The sequence below is a fragment of the Camelus bactrianus genome, chromosome 33 (assembly GCF_048773025.1).
Source record: "Camelus bactrianus isolate YW-2024 breed Bactrian camel chromosome 33, ASM4877302v1, whole genome shotgun sequence".
Classification (NCBI taxonomy): Eukaryota; Metazoa; Chordata; class Mammalia; order Artiodactyla; family Camelidae; genus Camelus; species Camelus bactrianus.
In genome coordinates, this window is record NC_133571.1 from 18,346,563 (window position 1) to 18,366,713 (window position 20,151).

General features: G+C 44.0%; 1 protein-coding gene across 6 annotated transcripts; it reads right to left on the reverse strand.

Moving 5' to 3' along the window:
* Positions 1-294: 294 nt before the first annotated feature.
* On the reverse strand, positions 295-18,652 carry TMEM218 (transmembrane protein 218). 6 transcript variants are annotated; one of them, XM_074356859.1, is made up of 8 exons: positions 18,521-18,587; positions 11,298-11,358; positions 10,887-11,064; positions 9,220-9,482; positions 8,903-9,087; positions 8,152-8,227; positions 7,895-7,999; positions 295-4,648 (listed from the first exon to the last, which is right to left on the reverse strand). In XM_074356859.1, exons 5-8 carry the CDS (start codon positions 9,010-9,012, stop codon positions 4,514-4,516), a joined length of 426 nt encoding a protein of 141 aa, XP_074212960.1. In that variant the 5' UTR covers positions 9,013-9,087; positions 9,220-9,482; positions 10,887-11,064; positions 11,298-11,358; positions 18,521-18,587; the 3' UTR covers positions 295-4,513. The 6 variants fall into 6 exon arrangements, with proteins under 6 accessions (XP_074212960.1, XP_045377636.1, XP_074212959.1 ...); XM_045521680.2 differs by lacking the exon at positions 8,152-8,227 and having other exon boundaries at positions 7,895-7,997; positions 18,521-18,564; XM_074356858.1 differs by lacking the exons at positions 8,152-8,227; positions 9,220-9,482 and having other exon boundaries at positions 7,895-7,997; positions 18,521-18,571.
* Positions 18,653-20,151: the final 1,499 nt, after the last annotated feature.

Here is a 20,151-nt window from a genome sequence, read left to right on the forward strand (position 1 = left end):
GGCAGTCCTTTGATGGGGGGCAGAATCACGCCCCCTGCTCCAGGGAGGTCCATAATCCTAATTCCCAGGACCGGTGAATGTTGTCTTACATGGCAAATGAGACTCTGCAGATGTGGTTAAGGACCATGCGATGGGAAGACTATTTGGGATGTCAGGGTGGGCCCAGTGGAGTCACATGGCTCCTTATAAATCAAAGAGGGAGGCTGCAGTGTCAGGTATTGGGTTAGAAGATGCTGGCTTTGAAGAGAGAGGAAAGGCCATGGCTGGAAAAGGCAAGGAAACAGGATTCTCCCCTCGAGCCTCCAAAACCTTTATTTTAGCCTCGTGAAACCCATTTCAGATTTCCAACCTCCAGAACTGTAAGATGATACATTTGTATTGTTGTGAACTACTCGGTTTGTGGTGATTTGTTACAGCAGTGACAGGAAACTATTACATGTCCCCAGTGTAAAATGGGGGCAATATCAATTTGAAGACAGCAAAACTGAAGAAATTCTCAAAGATTTTTTTTTTTAAGTGGAAGGATGGCCATGGAGCACCTAGGTACCGCATAGCTGCCACGTGTGTAAGTACCCCGAGAGCTCTCTGCAGGCAGGATCAGGGCTGATGCACACCTTCTACAGTGTCCAGAGCATGTGAGCAAGACCAGAAAATGAGCTTTCTCATTCTGTCTATGGTTCTGGGCCCGATTTTGATCCCTGCTGTCATTTCTTAGGTCCCAGGAACCTGAGACAGGAGGGTGTGTGTTGGGGTGCGAGTGCAGGGACTTGGAAACATTTTTTTTTCCTTGAGTAAACAGCAACCACCGGGATCTGCTAGAGACAGAGATCAAGAAACATATGCACATTTTTGGCTTGTGGCCTTGATTCTTCCACCGGCACTTCTGAAAACCAACCCAAGTATCAAACTTTCTGGGTAGACAGAAAACAGTGCTGAAGAGAGAGATTGCTGTGTAAGTCCTTGGTCACTCGATCCACAAGCTGCCCCATGGGTGAGTATCTCTAGGTGAGGGGGATGCCAAAGTCTAAGAGCACAGAGACCTGCCAAAGCCAGAGGTGAACGGTGATGCTGTCCCTGAGGCCCCACGTGACCTTTAAACTTGGCCCTGATTCCTGGCCAATCCCTAAGATTCTGGATTTTCCACTAGACTCAGCTGCTTCTCCTCAGTATTACCTTGGTCCCTCCTTTCCCTGTGTTTTCATCTTATGAAGCAACAGAGTATCAAGCAGTTAAGAGCTTAGACTGCCCGACCTCAGGTCCCGACTCCTATTTAATCCCTCGCTGAGTGACCTCAAGCAAACCACCTCGCCCCTCTGTGTCTGTGCCCCGTCCGTGAAGTGGGGGTGCTGAGTGCTTATTGCACAGGGTTGCCATGAGGATTACGTAAGTTAATACCTAGAAAAATGTCTAGCTTGTTTGCTAAATATAATAAAAGTTGTGATTCCAGCATGGGAAGAAAAGAATATTCCCAACTATTGAGACAGAGAGTAAAGGTTAAACTTGGTGGACTACAACATCCCTTCCAGGCCCGAGTTTTTATGCTCCTGTGAGGATCGTCAACCCTTCTCCAGATTCATTTCCATGCAGTTTCAATTCCCATGGCTGGAAACTTGCTCCTATGTAGTAAGAGCCAAATACTTAAAGGTTTAAGCCAGGAAGTTATGATAAAATGTTTGTTACTTGTACTGGAAATGTCAATTCGGAATTCCTTAATGAAACGTTCACCATTTTTGGATATGCATCAGGGGAATGGTGGGTAAAGTGAAGAAGTAGGATTAACCAATGTAAAAAATAAGGAGTTGTCGGGAAAGTCAAAACCGATCTTTAAACTATCTGAGAAACGAGACGTCAGGAATCCCGCCCGATGTCAAGCTGGAGCCCCACCACCAACTGCGCCACTTTAAAAATCTCCACCTGTTTCTCATCTGAAATAACTGCAGCAGGTTTCTTTACACGTGCATAAAAATAAAAGGAAAACAAAAATGCTTCACCTGCAGCGGCAATGAGACAGAGGTGATAGAAAAGTTTCTGCCTTAGAGAACAGAACAAGAAATGGATTAGTTTATGTTGGCATAAAAACATTTCAGATGGACCTAGAGATGATCATATTAGGTGAAGTAAGTCAGACAGAGAAAGACATACATCATATGATATCACTTATATGTGGAATCTAAAAAAAGATACAAATTTTATTTACAAACCAGAAATAGACTCACGGACATAGAAAATAAACTATGGTTACCAAAGGGGAAGAAGAGGGGAGAGAGATAAGATAGGAGTTTGGGATTAACAGGTATACATTATTATATACAAAATAGATAAACAAAAGGACCTACTGTACAGCACAGGGAACTATATTCAATTTCTTGCAATAAGCTATAATGGAAAAGAATCTGAAGAAAATATAATTGTATGTATATGTATAGCTGAATCGCCTTGCTGTACACCTGAAATTAACACTGTAAATCAACTGCAGTTCAATAAAAATATAAAAAATTTTTAAAGAATTAAAATATTGTTAAATGATTTGGATGCCCTTCTCCCAGGGTGGGAGTGAAGAAGACAGCCTAGATTCCTCAGAGTCTCATCCTTGGGCTGATTTACTGCAGCAGAACCATGCTTTACCCCCAGGAGGCACACAGTGGACGCTGAGTGAATGGTGACAACTGCTCTGTGCAGTGTGGATGAATGGCTGAGCACTCCCTTATAACTGAGCATCTTACAGTAAGTTTGATTAATTTTTAGATGAAATATCAGATCCCGTGCATCAGCAAAAAATGTTAGCTTTACTTCTATTTTATAAGTGAGAAACACAAGGAACTCGTCAAAAAATTAACCTAGTGTGTTTTGGTGGCTTGAGACTTCTAAAGCGTAACACACAGCGCCACCTAGTGGATCAGACGAACGTCTCCATTGTGGGGATAGGGTGGCCTCCTGCTAATTTAGTTTTTGTCAGGACACAGTTTTAAGAGGCTATGAAATAACCTGTTTTCTTATATAAAAACCCTGATTCACCCTCCCTCCCCCACTTCGCAACAGTGGGATCATCACAGTCTGTCATGGGATCCCCTCTGGGTTGCACAACCTGCTCTAAGACCATCGTTCAAAGAACCATGAATGAGGTGGTTCGTGTTTAAGGGATGCCCTCTAAGCCTCGCCCCCAGGAAGGCCGTGAAAACAAGGGGGGCCATATTCGGCACTGGTTATCAGGGCGCCCCATGTAGAACTCAGTGAAATTCATGCTGTGCCTCCCAGCATTCTACTTCTTATCCCAACCCTGTGGGGACTTTGCATATGAAGGTAGAAAGTAACCTAGCATCCGTTTCACCTCTGCTGGTAGTTATGGGGCCAACAGAAGGCAGGTCGGGCTAAACTACCCTTTGTATGAAATGCATTTTTGTTCTTAACACACAAGCCTGTCATTTACATTGGTGAAAAAATTAAAAAAAAAATAGACTAGTGTACTACTGGCATATAGCATGTCCTCAATCAAAATTCTTTTTCCAATTTTTTTTCTGGCTTTTCATTTTAAGCCAGAAGATCCTTCTTCAAACAGCTCTCGGGAGCCGGGATGAGACTTCCAAAGTGGAACCAGCCCAGAGCCGCTCCGTGTAATGACACATTTCACTTCAGCTGGGGGCTTAGGTGTAAAGTATAAGGTATCTCTGACCCTAGGAATAGACATTCCTCACCAGCTTTGGAGAAAGAGCTACAAAGATGAAAGAGAAGACAGTTACCCCAAATGGGCTCTTACAGTAACTAAATAAGGCAACAAAGGCTACTGAATCCTGGAAGAAAAAGAATCCAGAGAGACAGAGCAGCAAGACAAACAACCGACATCTCCATACCCCCGAGTAAACCCCAAACATAGAAACACTAGATTCAGAAAGCTGTGGCCAGGAGTTTGGGGTGGAAGTCGGTCTTCTGGCTACTGCTGACTTTCTTGGGAGCAGAAGGAAGGGACACCATTACCCTTGTAGAGCCCTGAGTCGTGATGTGCACAGAGTGCTCCTAACTGACACCTGAACGTTTCCGGGTCATCACATGAAAATTACCTTTCGAACTTTGGCACCTACTACCCCTTTCAAATGATCTTGACCTTGTAACTAAGAATTTTACGTGTTATCAGAAAGGACCAGGTTTTTCCATCTATTGGACAGCAGAAGCCAAAGTGCTCCTTTCCCCAAAATTCACTTACTGATGTCTTGATTGAAAATCTACTGTAAGCAAATCACTGTTGCTGTTTCCCTTTCAAAAGAGACTGAAAACCTGAGGTACCGGGGCTAAGAAGACAGCAATATCCCTCCTGAACTGGTGCGACTCTCTCCCCAGGGGCAACTTTGCAACCGTTTCTGCAAGCCAGGACTCACAGGGTTTGTCTTAGTGATGGATGGATGTTCCTCTGATCTTAAGGTATGAAGGCTGCCAAAACAAGGCTCTGAACAGTGTCCTTCTGCTCATCAGTGACATCAAAGTGAGGGAGAGGACAGGGTCTGGTTTTCCTGAAGGGTGCTCAGTAGGACCGCAGTGGTTTGGCATAGATTGGTTCCAGGATGTGATGGATTAGCACCAAGAAGAGGCTTCCAAGGAAGACAACAGTGAGGAAAGCCAGCAGGACATAGCGGCCGATGAAAAAGGCATCCACAATCTGGAGAAAGAAACATCAAAAATGAAAACTACTATCATTTCCACATCCTGGCTGTGCTCATCTGAAATCTCAGATGAATGGGCTCAGAGAATGTCCACGTTTGTAACTTCCAGCAACATTCTGCCGAGTCTACTCTGTAAATGGCTAAGAAAGAACCAACCTTTTTCTCTATGCCCTGAGCTGGAAATACAAGCTAAAGAAAGGCTGAGTGAAGTACAGGAGACAAATGGCTCAATGTGGGCAGTTCATAAGCATTCTGGAGACCCTGGACGAGGTCTGTCACATTGTGGAGTCAGTCATCTGCAGGCGTGAACGAGAAGCTTGCTCACTTGGTCTTAGGAAGGATCATCTTGTTGCTGTTAACTTTCCATTCTGGAGAATTTTGAATACATATAAAAAATACAACTGTATAATAAACCCCACATATCCAAGATTCAAACCCCTAAATCATCAATCCATTGCCAATCAGGAGGGGTCATTTTCAAAATAAAATAAGTGACTCTAAAATTTTCATCAGAAGAGTTCTGAACCCTAACGTTCATAACCCCGAATTCCAGGCCATTTACCTGAGACACTGAATCACTAAGAGGATAAGTAACTTGCCCCAAATCATATAGCTGGTTGCCTGGCAACCAGTCATACTTGAGGCCCCGGAACAGCTGGTCTTTGCTGACAAATACTTACAACTGGTATTGACTCTACCCACTTGTCCACTGTTCACTGCCAGAGCTCTCTTTTCCTTGGGTCCAAATGGCAGCAGGAAAAACCATTTTAATCTACAGACTTAATGGAGCAGCACAAAGCAAGTGACTGGAGACATTGCAAGTCCAGAAGCTTTCAGAACCCAGCTCCTAAAGGGAACCCAAAGTACCTGAAAGGTGACTGTGGTCACAGAATCTGGCTCTAAAATGCCCACATCCACATCTCCAGAAACTGTGAATGTGTTAAATTACATGACAGAAGGGAATTAAGGTTGTAGGCGGAATGAAAGTTTTGTTCATCAACTGACCTTAAAGTAGGAGGACTGGCTTGGTGTGTCTACCCAGGTGGCCCAGTGTCATCACAAGTGTCCTTACAAGTGCTAGAGGGAGGCAGGGGGGAGGGTCAGAGGTAGGGCTGTGAGGATGGAGGTGGTGTTGAGAGACTACTCTGCTGGCTCTGAAGACGGAGCAAAGGGGCCATGGGCCAAGGGTGGCCTCTAGCAGCAGGAAAGGGCGGGGAGACAGACTCTTCCCCAGAACCTCCAGAAAGGAAGACAGCCCTGCCAACTCCTTGATTTTGGTCCAGTGAGGCTGATTTTGGACTTCTACCCGACAGAACTAGAAGACAGTGCATTTGTGTTGCAAGTCACTAAGTCTGTGGTAATTTGTTACAGCAGTGGTGGATCCACCTTGTCGAGTCCAAGCTCTGCTGTGATCACTGAGCCCCAGATTTGCCAAGAAGCAAAGGGCTACTCCGGAGGTTACCCCAACAGCCAACTTACAACAAAGGTCAATGTGATAAGACAGCTTTGACATGACTTTGACCTTGGCTCCAGCACTGAACAAGTCTCTCGCGGGCTCCATGTTTGCTCATTCAACAAGGTTCCCCTTTTAATTAGCCAATTAGCAGGCCTTGGGTGCGGCAGGCCCAGGCCATGTATTATTGATACTATGTTGAGCCGGGCGGCTGCAGGGGCTGGTGCTCAAAACATGAAAATGAGAACGCCAGTCCTGCTGGCCGTGCTGACGAATGGATTTTGCTCAAAGCCCATTCTGCTCTCCTGAGTCTGAAACTCCTGCAATAGAGGACACAGGGATGGATTTCCAAACAGCGCTTGCTCTGTGCCCTTCTCCCAGCGTTCACATCTGCAGGGATCTGGAAATGCACGGCCTTCACTGTTCTTCCCCTGCCAGACTGGGAGACCAGGGTGGGAGTCTTCACCCTAGATCTCACACACGGTCCTGAGATGGTCAGGGTGGTTTTCAACTGCTGACCAAAAACCCTGGCATGTGTGAAAAAAATTCCTTAACTTTGTGTGGTAAGAATTTCCCGTGGAATTTTCAGAACGAATTTCCTCCCTCTTGCCATGGTTAGTCCTAGATAGAATTGGAAATGTGTGCTGATTTTAGTTCAGAAGTTATATAATTTTGTGTACTGCTGTCTAAATAGTCACCTATGAACTCTGTGATGTTCCCTAGGATTCTGTTGAGTCCCCAACGATGAAGGTTTTAAAGACAGACCTCAGCCTGAATCCTTGCTCTGCCTCTTCCTATACTGTCTGATCTTGGCAAGTTACCTTAATCTCTTCTGGCCTCGGTGGCCTTACCTATAAAATGGGGATACTAATAGTACCTATTTCATGCCACTTAGGGTTGTCCTGAGGTTTAAATGAGACCATGTAAATAACGTGCTTAGCACAGAACCTGGCACACAGGGATGCCTTAAAAGATGTTAGCTACTGCCATCATCACAACTTAAAAAATTAAAATGGAGGAAAGAAGCTGCTAGAAGGAGTAATGGGACACAGGAAGTCAAGACCATTATCACGATCATAGGGGTCTGAGACCAGATGTGCATGGCAAAGCCAGAGCCCCACTCAGGAATGAACCAGACTGGGGGGTGGTCTATGAGAGAGACAAGAAAAATCCATTCAGACAGGTAGGTGCTGGGAGATGTGGTTCTGGAAACAAGGACCAAAGGAACTTCCCTAAAGACCTATTAGTATTAAATGCAACTATCTCTACAACTTCTGCTTCCCGCCCCACCCGCCGGCTCTTCCCTATGGAAAGTACTCCCTCCACTTCACAAGTGGAAAAGTCAAACACGTGGGGATGGAAAAGCGTGTCATTTGGCATCTGAGGGCCCTGCGTACGTGTGGGTGGGGATCAGTTTCTGTGCTGAGGCCTCGGGGGCGGGACTCTCTCACTCAGGACAGGCTCTTCCCCAGCCCCAGAGGCGACGTGGCTTCTGGACGCACTGCTCTTTCCACTTGATGCAAAGCGGAGATGAGACCAAATCAGGCAAAGAGTTGTGGGCAGTGCTGCACGTGAGCATCAGAAGCAGGTGCTCTTCCTGGGGGCGGGGAGGGGGACTCCTTAAAACTCCCTCTGAGCTTCCCCCCACCCCTTCAGGTGTCAACTTTCCAATTGTTCTAACACATCTCTGCCCACCTGGCATCAGGGACCGTGGTGGGCAGGACGCAGGTCTAGTCCAAGAGAAAGAAGAATTACAACTAAGGAGGCAAAACAAATCTTACGGTTTTACCTTCATCTCAGCCTCGGGGGCTGGGAATTCGCTGGCTCGGGGTAAGAGCAACAGGACAGCGGTGACGATCAGAGCCCCGAGGAACACGAAAATGACAGAGAACCTGGGGTCGAAAGAGGGTTAAAAGCACTGTTTAGTTTCCTCTCTAATCAGTCAGGCCGGGACTGGCCCTGCCCTGGGATCAATATTCTCCTCCAGTCCCTTAACGGTGCCTCCTGCACTGCCCATGTGGCCCAGGGCATTGAGAAATGTTTCCTCTTCATCCCAACGCCCTTCCTCCCAGACAGGTACCAGCGGGATGCGCTCCTGTTTACCCCTGGTAGTTCCAAATTCCTAAGAATGGGAATTGGGAGTTTTCATTTTTGCCTCTGCATGGTCATAATCAGGAAAAACAGAAGCAGCCTTCCCCCACCCCCACTGCGGGGCCTTGAACCAAGAATACTTTCGTAAATTATGTAACTTGCTGCTTTGCACCCGCATTATCCAGCCAGAGGGTGCGACTCTGTGGTGTTCTCAGAGTCAGTGTGTGGCACCTAACAGGGTGCCCGCCCAAGTCACCCAGAGCCTCCTCAGTGTCCCCGGGCCCAGGTCTAGAGCCCTGGGGACTGGTCCGAGCACCTGCCATAAATCTGAACAATCAAGAAACACGCACACCCCCGAGACGCTCTTTAGGCAGCGAAAACAAATCCTCCTTTCTGAACAATCAAGAAACACGCACACGCACACCCCCGAGACGCTCTTTAGGCAGCGAAAACAGATCCTCCTTTCATCTCTTGTGTCTCCATCTCTGCACTGAGAGCTGACAGATACCACCTCCCTCTCCTCCCACCTCTGCTTCCGAGCACAAATAACACAGCGAGTGCTTATGATAAGAGGTTAAAATGCAACTCATTCCAACTGCCAGTAATTACAACAACGAGCTTCTGAATCCTCAATGCTTCACAAGCGTCAGCGATTTCGCTTCTAATTGCTTTTACCTGGGACTCCCAGCTGGCAAGAAGGCCTTACCTAGCTACCCCGGAGGCTCTGGACAACAGCACACACAGCAGCAGCACCGACACCCAGAGCAGGGCAAGGAGGAACACGCCGGCCCCCACGCCCAGCACGGTGCCGGCCATGCGTGGAGACAGGCAGGTGACCGGTGCGATGAGCTGTCCCGGGTACCATCCGACTTAGGCGTGCTCCTGGGTCTCCTAAGGGCATTCAGACAAACATAGAAAGTCCTGATCAATTCTGGGGGATTTTTGATGATTGGAGGATTCATCAGTACAGGTCTTTGGGAAGGCTGAGTCCCTTAATCGGAATCAGAAATTTAGAGCCCACACCTTTCTCCTTGGTGAGGACTGAGCAGCGGCTTTCTGCTCCGTGTGGGTCAGTTCAGGTTTGGCATCTGAGTTCTGGTTTCTCTTCCCACAATCCAGAAGCTGGACTTCCCAAGGGCTGCAAGAGGCGTCGGGACCCAAGAGTCCCAGGGCCCTCTCAGGTTAAGTCTGTGGTGTGAGCTGTGACTCACTGGACAGTCACGAGACACAAATGGCCCACTCTTTTGCTGATTTTTTATTCTTAAAAGGAGGCAAACTCTCAGTCCCTGGAGAAGAAAAGCCATCACTATTTTTGAACATTCACTTGTGTTGAGCACCTTACAAATACATCTCATTCAGTCATGGCCCTGAGCTTCTGAGGTAGGTATGATCATATCCAGGTTACAGAAGAGGTAACTGAGGGATCATGTGATGGGACAGTATTAACATCTGCTAATTGGATTTGGCTCCACCCAGATGATCCTTCGTGATCTCAAGATCCTTAACTTAATTATATCTGCAAAGAGCCTTTTCCCAAATAAGGTCACATTCACAAGTTCCAGGGGTTAGGATGTGGATATGTCCTTTTTGGGGCCACTATTCCACCCTCTCCAGGGTAATGTCATACCACAGTATCTCCCCTGGTTTTCCCTATATGCATCAGAGGCAAGTCTTGAGCCTTCAGCCAAACAAATTCCTCCTCAAGCTGATGGTTTTCTTTACCCTGATGGCTTAAATACCAAAAACTTATTATCCATAAGAAGTCCTGCTATAAAAATATTGGAAAGTAAGTCCTAAGTATAAACCACTAAAAAAACCAACAAAAAAATCACATTTTTTTCAGTCACCACTGATTTTGTGTCTACCGAGCAGAGCTTTGTGCTACAAGCTGGGAGCACAGAGGTAAATGAGACATTTCTTCCAACAGAGGGTTAAGACTTATTGGAGAACACTGTCATGTAGACCACTCTCCATTCTTTTTCAAAATCTTTTCGGTTTGTTTTTTATTGAAGTATAGACAGTTTACAATGTTGTGTCAATTTCTGGTGCACAGCATAAAGTTTCAGTCATACATGAACATGCATATATTTGTTTTCATATTCTTTTTCATGATAGGTTACTACAAGATACTGATGTAGTTCTCTGTGCTGCACAGTATAAACTTGTTACAGTAGTTAGTATCTGCAAATCTCGAACTCTCTATTCTGGTAAGTAAAAAAAACAAAGTGTGATGGGAGTTGAGATGTGAGAAAGGCTTTATAAAGGAGGTAGCTTTGCATGGGCCCATTTGGGAGAGAAAAGGTGGGGCCAGAGGACAGAGTAAGGGGGGGGCGGGGCAGACAGGGGATGGCAGCAGATGGGTGCCCCCTACCACCCCCGACCACCTCTGGCCCATTCTCCCCTCCTTAGAGCACAATGGTGTTGTCAGTAACTCAACACACCAAGGGTTCTCCCACCTCCAGGTCCTTGTACCTGCTGTTCCCACTGCCTGGAATTAAACCCTGCCCCCAGACAAGCCGTCTACTATCTGCAGGGCTGACTTCTCCTCATCCTTCTGATCCAGCTTTAGATGTAGCCTCTCAGATGCCATCTCTGACTGTCCTAGCTAAAGGAACCTGTATTCACTCTATTTCCTTCAGAGCTCATGTCACAAACTTTGGTTTACATTTTGGTGTTGTTCACAGGCTTACTTTGTCTCTCCAGCTAGAATGGTAAACTCCAAGAGGGCAGAGACCTTCTGTCTTGCTCACTACAGATCTCCCCAGTTCTTTCCACAGAGATTATCAGCAATAAATATTTGTTGGATGAATAAATGAAGCAGTGCTGGCAAGTCCACAGAAGTCAAGTGAAGGAGTGACAGGATCGTATCTAATTTTAGAAACAGAGGAATGTCAATTCTGGTCAATACACTGGACAGCTGACCGGGGAAGGACCTCACACGACAGCAAACATGTAGAAATGCTTACTCAAATAGAACAAAAAGAATTTAATACACAGGGGAGCTTGAAAGCCATAAACAGAAATCTTTAATGCTGTAGTCAAAAATGTCACTCAAAGCCTGCATAGTGAGCAGCAGCAGATTCCTGGAACCAGGTACAAACCTCAGGAGTGGTCCTCTCCTGGACAGATGAGGTCTCAGACCCACGGCACAGAGATCTTGACCTGAGAACAAGGCATGACAACAGGCTCTGAGACAGCTCACTTGTCTTTGAAATACGGACTAAAACATCTGCTGCTGACTTGGGTGGAGAAGAGAATAACCCAGGAGAAATCTGCATCCCCTACAGGAGAGGGGTTCAAGTCACACTGTCGATGTGGCATGGGAATCCCAAGTAGTAACGTTAACATGAACCTAGACTAAAAGCGAGAAGCCCGTAGGATTCTGGTGGAAACAAACAGAACCCTCTCTGTAGGGAGGTCAGCGTGCAAGGCTCCCACTAGAGTGAGTATAAAATAACAAAGTCTTCAGACGAAGGCTGGGATGGAGCTCACCTCTCATGGACATACTTCACCAAGAAGGAAAATGAACCAAGAAAGAAGTGGTATGTAGGGAGGGATGGTGAGAAAAATACTGGGACATACTGACAGTAAGACTTCCGTAATGATAGTGACTAATTTTTTGACGAGTTAAAAACAAGGGAGAACTAAAATATCTGTCAAGAGTTAAGTGGAAGATGAGGAAGGACAGCTCAAACTTAATTTTGCTCTGAGGAGGTGAGAGTTATTACTATTATTTTGCTCTGAGGAGGTAAGCGTTAATGATTACCCATAGGTTTTCTTAGGCTAAATATGCAAGTTAAAAAACACATAGGTGAACACCAATTAACAGAAATAGGATGAATACCTTCCATTCTAGGAGAGTGAAAAAAATAAAGGAAGAAAGCAGAAGTCAGGAGTGGAAAGAAACAAAGGAAAATACAAAATAAGATTGTAAAGATAAACCCAAATACAACAGTAATCATAGTGAATGCAGGCAGTCTACACTTGAATCTTAGAAGAGATTCTCATATTAGATCTTTTTAGAAATAGCTCTTTATAAAAGCCGCACAGAAAGCAAAATGAGAGAGAGGCTGAAAAGAAAGAAATTGAAAAAGACATACAAAGCAAACACTAACAAAACAAAAAGAAGGGGAAGAGGGGAAAGGGGAAGTTGTTCAATGAACACAGAGCTTCAGTTTTGCAAGATGAAAGTTTCCTAGAGATCTGTTGCACAACCATGTGAATATACTTAACACTACTGAACTGAACACTTAAAAATGGTTAAGATAGTAAATTTTACATATGTGGGGTTTTTTTTAACCACAATTTAAAAAAAACAAGCAAAGCAAAACAAAATAAAATATAGCTTGATGAAGCAATGTTAGTATCAAGCAAAACAGAATGTAAAGCTTTTAAATATATTAATAATGACAGTCACAAAAGGAATAATTTAACAAAAAGCTACAACTCACAACAAATAAGCCTAAAACAAAGCCTCAAAATACGTAAAGCCAAAATCGATAGCATCTCTGCAGTAAGTGGAAAACCTCATAAATTTAGTGGGAGATTTTTTAATATACGTCTCTCAGAAACTGATCAATCAAGCACCTAAGAATAAATACTTGACAAAGAGGCTATAAAAATGGCCAATGAATATCTGAAGAGGTGCTCGGCTTCATGAGTGATCACAAAACTGCAAGTGAAAAACCGAAATGCAGTACTCTAGACGCCTACCAGCATGGCTACAATGAAAATGACAGGCAATGTCAGGTGTTGACACAGACGAGGGGTAACTGAAACCTCAGACACTGCTGCTGGGCGTGTAAGTGGTCACTACTGCTTTGGAGACTATTTGGCAAAATTGCATAAAGCTGATTACACACGAACCCTAGACCCAGGTCTTGTCTTCCTGGGTGTGTTCCCAACAGACACGTACACATAAGCTCTTTTAGTAACTTGTAGTTCACTGCAGCCCTATTTCAAACAGTGAAAGACTGAAACAACCTAAATATCCATCAATCGAATAGAGAAAGTGGGGTATTAGACATAAAATCTATTCATTCATACAATAATATAAAGCAGCAAAAATGAACTACAACTGTGCCCAGCAACGTGGATGAGTTTCACAAATACAGAGTGTAAAAAGCTAGACACAAGAGTTCATACTGTATATATAATTCGATGTACATGACGCTCAAAAAAAGGTCAAACTAATTTTGGGGTTAAAACTCAGGAGTGTAGTTACCTTGTAGAAAGTAGTGACTGGTGGGGGCATGAAGGGGGTTCTGGGGTGCTTGTGAAATTTTGTTTCTTCATCTGGGTGTTGGTTACATGACTTTGTTAATTTTTAAAAATTGTATCTAGCTGTATACTGCTGATTTGTATACTTTCCTGTATGTGTTACACTTTTTTTTTCTCAAAATGTTTACTTCAAAGAAAGTCTGAAGAGACATATCAGCCAGACATAATATATGGGCTTTGTTTGGGTCCTGATTCAAACAAATCAACTATCAAAAACCTTCTATGAGATGACTGGGGAAATCTGAGCAGTACTGGTTATTTGATGATATAAGGGAACTGCTGTTTAATTTTTTAAGTGAAAAATATATATTTTTTTAAAAAATGTGATGGTATTGTGTTTATCCTGCTAAAAGATTATTTTTGTTATACAGATAGACACAAACACACACAAACAACACAGATAACAGAAAACGATGTCTCGGAACTTCATAATTATCTGGGGCAGAGAAGAAGGGGGCTAATGTGAAACAAGACTGGTCATGAGTTAATTGCTTGAAGCTGGATGGTGAGCACATGGGTGTCTGCTGTACTATTTTCTATACTTTTGAATATATTTAAAACTTCTGTGATAAAAAGATGTGTGTATGAATATGCATACATGTGTAAGTAGGAATAAGTCCAACAAAAGGTGTGAAGGTTTTTATAGCAAAAGTTATAAAACTGTATTTGAAGATACATATTTTTGAAAGGCCTGAATAGAGAAATGACCTATGTTCCTGGATGGATGGGATGACTCAATACTGAAGCATCTCAATTTTCCTTAATCTAGCAGTTCAATGCAACTCTAAGCAAAATCTAAAAATAATTTTTTGTGGAACCTGAAAATGGATCCTAAATTTGCATGGGAGAGCAAGCGCCCAAGAATAATGAACACAAATTCTGAGAACTGGGATGGAAACTTGCCTTTCATGTTACCAACTGCCACAAGACACATTATAAAATGAAGGTAATTAAAACAGTGTGATGGTGGCATAAAGATGCATGGACCAGTGGAATAAAATTGAGAACCCAGAAAAACAGATCCGTGCGTTGATGAGAAAACTTTGCACAGGACAGAGCTGACTTTATGATTCTTGGGTAAAGGGTTTCGCAGATAATGCTGGGACAAATGGTGATCCAATCAGAAAACAATAAAACTAGACCTTCTCCTTTTTGTCATAGAAGCCAATTTTAAATGGAAAGTGATTCATAATAAAACAACATATGTTTAAGTATACAAATGTTCGGGCTGACTACACCAGCATACGTAATGAAGTACAGCACTCAGATGCTTTCAGCTAAACTTAGAATCACCCTGAACGCAAAAGCTACAAACGCAGGCTGGTGCAGGTGTGTTGTACCGCGACTCAAATACCACGAGCTGGGCTGCCTTCAGTTCTCTGGTTTTCTAGGGCAATGAACAACACTTGTTAAAGTTCCAAGCCACAAATATGATTTCCCCTTGATTTACATTAGACTTGTATTCCTGGAAATTTTACTATATTAAACTGTGCCAAAAAATACATTATGTTTATACAAAAAATGGAGTTAGGTTCTAGGCTCGTGTTACACGTAAGTATCCTGTGAGACGCTCAAAAGTTGTGCAGGATGAAGGACAGTTCTTCACTGTCGGGGGCTGTCCAGCCTATTGCAGGACATCTAGCACCCCCAGCCCTGCTTTGTAAACCTGGCCTCACCTCCAAAATCACAATAATAACCCAAGATGCCCTCACGAATTCCAAAGTGACCAGAGGGGCAGTAACATCCCCTTGAAGAACCACTGTCCTAGAGAAACTCTGGCAGAAAGAGACATGTACAAAGATGGTCATAACAACGAAACAGCCGAAAAAAACCTAAATGCCCATCAGTAAGGGAATGGGTATTATATACTTATAATGAACACTTAAAATGAACAAACCTGATCTAGCTGTACCTAGAATGTATCTCAAAAATAATACTGAGTCTAAAAGCAAGCTGCAGAATGGAGCCCACAGTAGTCTACTACTTGTATTTTTAAAATTAAAAAATATATGAATAGTAATACGAGGTACACATAGATAGTAAAGATATGAAAGCATGGGTGTGAATGATACACAACAATTTCAGAAGAGTGTCTGTCTCTGGGGAGGTTGGAAGGAAGGGGAATGGGGCCAGGAAAGAGAACAACAAGATCTGAACTAAATCTGTGATGTTTTATTTCTTTACAAAAAAAAAAAAAAACTTAAGCAGATGTGCCAAAATGTTCATGTTTATTAACCTAGCTGATAGGGTGTAGGTATTTGGTAAAACACTCAGTGTAATATTCACTATTTCTGAAATTTTTGAGATGATTCTTGAGTTTTAAAGAGGTCATTGGTGGCAGGGTGCATATGAATTGAGATCAGAGAAGAGAGATTGGTCACCAATTAGGAGATGATTGCAATCCTCCAGATGAGAGAGGATGAGGGTCTGGGCTTCATCGTAGCTGTGGGAACGGAAAGGTGCTTAGGAGGACGGCATTAGAGAAGACGCAGGTTTCCTCTTTGGTTGGCTGAGCCAATAGTACTGCCCTTAACAAGATAACCAGTTGAGCTTAGTTGCTGCTAGATATTAGACAAATTACCTGTAAGACTTGGACTGACTCTACCACCTAGAATACAGGGCGAATGGTAGTTGAAGCTGGTATCATTAGAAACACTGTCCTTCAATCCTCCATAGAAACTTAAAAGTTCACGTGACACTGGGTTCCATAGATGGTATGGCTTTAAAGTAATGAGATGAATACCCCTAAGCTCTTATAAGAATGAAGTTCATCACTTTATAACCAAACCATACATTTTCTTACCGAGCGTGGAAAGGAAGGGTTGGATGCAGTATAGAGGGCTGTTGTGGGATGGAGTGAACATCTAATCACTTTATCTTGTGAATTCAGTGTGGGAATACTTGTGATTATTTACCTTATTGGAATAGCTAAATTACTGAGTATATTTTTACTTAAAAAAAAAGAATGACAGTGTTTTTATTTAACACCCAGGGCATTTTCAAACCTTCTTTGAGAACTGATGGTCTAGCTAACCTGGTTTCCAAAGTAAGTCCATTTATTTAACGTCTGTGGAATTTAAAGCAGGTAGACTGGATTCGGAAAAAAAATAACCTGTCTAAATTTGAACACCCTGTTTGGCAGCTGACAATGAGAGGAACCACAGGGCCAAGTTTCCCCTCTCTGTACTCATGCTGGAGGTCTTTCTTTGGAAAGAGTTTGTCCAAAACTTTTTGGAGGTATGTGTGGTGCATTCTGCATTCATTTAACGGTTGGTTCTACATATACTTACACTGAGTTCTCAGAAAATGGGTACATTAAGGTACTGACCCCTGCACATGCAGCCTACTGGATTAAAAATACACTGCCCATCAGTCAATCACGTGTGAGAATACTACTAACCATTACCAGTTGATTAGTCCAGTACAAATGTGGATTCCATGGAGGGTAGTGTGGCCCCAGTGATACTGGTAGTGGGAGATGGATGTCTCACCCACCCCCTGATTTTTAGATTCAAGCCCTTGAAAGCAGCAGAAAACTGTGGGTTACAAAGTGTTAGTGAGGATGTGGAGAACAGGGAACCCTCATATACTGTTGGTGGGAATGTAAACTGGGGCAGCTACTATGGGAGACAGTATGGAGATTCCTCAAGAAGTTAAGAATACAACTACCAGCTTACCCACTTCTGGGTATTTAGCCAAAGAATATGAAAACACTAATTTGAAAAGACACATGCAACCCTATGTTCATCGCATTATTTACAATGTCCAAGATATGGAAACAACCTAAGTGCCCATCAACAGATGAACAGATAAAGAAGTTGCATATACACACACAATGGAATACTACTGAGCCATTAAAAAAGATGAAATCTTGACATTTGCAACAACATGGATAGATCTTGAGGGTATTATGCTAAGTGAAATAAGTCAGATGGAGAAAGACAAATACCGTGTGATTCCACTCATGTGGAATAAACAAACAAAAATGAACAAACCCAAACAAAGAGGTAGATATGGAGAACAGGGTAGTGGTTATCAGTGGGGAAGGTGGGAGGGAGCAAAACAGGTAAAGGGGATCCACCGTTTGGTGATGGATGGAAACTAAATTTTTGCTGGAGAGCACACTGTAGGGCATAGGGGAAGTGGACGTTCACTGTTGTACCCATAAAACTTATATAATGTTATAAACCAAAGTTACTGCATTAAAAAGTAAATCTTAAAGAAAGAAAGAAAAAACAAAACAGTGGGTTACAAGAGTGAACTGCCCTTCTGGAGGATTCCTTTTCATTTTCCTCTATAGCTGTTCCAAACCTTCAAAATTAATTGGGGAGCATCTTTCATACTTTTTTTCCCTACTCTAAACACTTCATTATGGTTTGAATTTTTAAATATTAGGATAATGCCTCTTTGTAATGGAAGAAAATGCAAGTCTGGGAAAAATCAACTGCTAAGCTACCAAAATGCCATCGACGTGGCATCATCTCTTAAAGCACTGATTGAAAAGAGGATCAATGGATCCAGATTCCATCATCCTCCCACACTTTTTCCTGGGTGCTCTTTCGATTTGAAAGTGCAGCGACTGTCTGTCCGTCAACTCTACCACCCGGGGCTGCCAGGAGGCAGCACTTCACGCTCCACCGTTGAGTCTGAACCCGCCAGGAAGTGGGAATCCAGCTTCTTTTCCCTGCCCTGTTGCTGATTCAACCCGGGGCCCCCAGGTCTCATCTTCAGAATGTTCGCCCGGCTACCTCCCAATAGCTGGGAGAGAGATTAAGGTTACGGGTCGTGGGGTATTTCGAATCAGACACTGACATTTCGTTTTCTTAGGAGCATGAAAAATAAAACATGCCTTCCTTCTCTGCCAGCAAGTTGACCGCCGGGCCTGCGGTCCAGCCTGAGAGGGCCCCGCACCGCCATTCGCCCACGCTTTCCTCCAGCCTCTTCAGCCCCAGGCCCCACCATTCTCTCCTCTCAGCAGCCGCCCCCTCTTTCCTCACCTCCACCCGCTACACCTGGCTTCCCCTCTCCCGGGTCCCCTACTCACACCTCTCAGTCCGGCCAGTTCCAGCCCACAGGGGCTTTAGTCTACTTAGAGCGAATCACAAGTGGGCTTTCATCAGGCGATTCCATATTCGCTAATCAGCGCCGCTCTTTCAACGCCCAACTTCCCCTTCATTTGCTTACGGGCGCCGCGGCTCCAGGCAACGCAGAGCGTGGTGGGTGGGCACGACGCCTTCAGTTACGACCCGATTGGTCGGTGCCGGTCGGTCCTCAAATTCGATTGGATAGAGGCAGTCCAGGCTCCCCAAGCTCGCCCCATCCCGTTGTCAATCACACCAGCCTCAGGTAACTCACGGGACCATTGGTCAGTCTAGCCTGAGGGCGGGCAGTTGCGCCGAAGAGAGCTGCTCTCCCGGCTTTCTTCGCTGTTACCACGGAGACAGCACAGCCGGGCTTTGAGGCAGAGGTCCAGGCAACCCCCTCTCCCAATTTTAGGTGTGGCGATGTGTTCTGCAGTCTAGACGTCAGTGCCTGTTCCGGAGTCTGATAGGCATCTCAGTCCCCGACCTACTGGCTCCGAAGGACCGCGGGATTTGGGGGGCAAGTCAGATTAGGCCTCGGTGAGGGGGTCACGCTCAGGAATTTTAAGGATCCCTAACAGCCTTCCTAGAGGGAACCTAACCCGAAGCACTAGTTGTAATAACATCACGTTTTCGTTTATCCTTACCTCGCCTTATTGTATGTGGCATTATTCTTACGTTAGCCTTACGACGTACACTGTTGCAAGGACGGTTCTACTCACAGGACAGACTGGGGAAGAGGAGCCAGGGTCAGACCAAGTCAGTCTTTTGTAGCTACACCTCCAGGCTTCCGGAACTGCAGCTGGTCCTTGTTTTTAGCAAACTGCTCTTGCCTAACTGCAAATTAAAACTTGCCATGACTTTGTTCTGGGGTTATGTCACCTGTTGGATCTGTAAATGAGGCCAACTAAAGGAAATAAGACAGAGGATGCATGCTCTGTGGCTGAATCAGGAAGGGCGAACAGACAAAAATCAGAACAAACAAAACGAAATCCGAGAGCTGCAGTGTTTGAACCTTTGATCTTACACAAAATTCTGAAAAATCATGAAGCAAACTATTCAGTCCTGGAACACTGAACCAGGATTTAAGGAATTCAGCTCCTGAATCACAGCTTTATGAGTGACATGGAAGAAGACGGTTGAATTCCTTTGAAAGTACGTCTCAAATTTATTCTACTTTCAAGGTTTCATTTGCAGTCATATGTACTAACCAGTAATTTCTTGTGTGTTTAACAACTTAACCTTACTTGCCCCAGTGAGGAGCTCTGTGGTTAAGAAAGCCATTATTTTGATTAATTCATGTCATTGGAATTGAGTATTAACTGTAGCTAACCACTGGTAAGGACTTTGAGGATACAAAAGAAATGTGATGTGACTCCTGCCTTAATAGCCTGTGGTTTGTTAACATCAACGGCTTATGAAACAATTAGGAAGCACTTTCAAGCAAGATGAGACAATGTGCCAACCTTAATTTATAGTTAATTTTTCCCAAAGATAATAATACTACTACGTATTTGCAGAGCGCTGTAGTTCTCAAAACACTTCTTCACTTGTGTTATTTGGAGGAAATATTGCTTTGGCTAGAGTTAAGATG

What these genes read in the sequence shown, in the direction of transcription:
- TMEM218 (XM_074356859.1), bottom strand. Translation starts at nt 9,012, where the DNA reads ATGGCCGGCACCGTGCTGGGCGTGGGGGCCGGCGTGTTCCTCCTTGCC. An exon ending in GGAAGGGCGTTGGGATGAAG is followed by an intron (nt 8,000 to 8,151) that starts AGGAAACATTTC and finishes TCTTTCGACCCC; the next exon opens with AGGTTCTCTGTCATTTTCGT. An exon ending in CCCCCGAGGCTGAGATGAAG is followed by an intron (nt 4,649 to 7,894) that starts GTAAAACCGTAA and finishes TTCTTTCTCCAG; the next exon opens with ATTGTGGATGCCTTTTTCAT.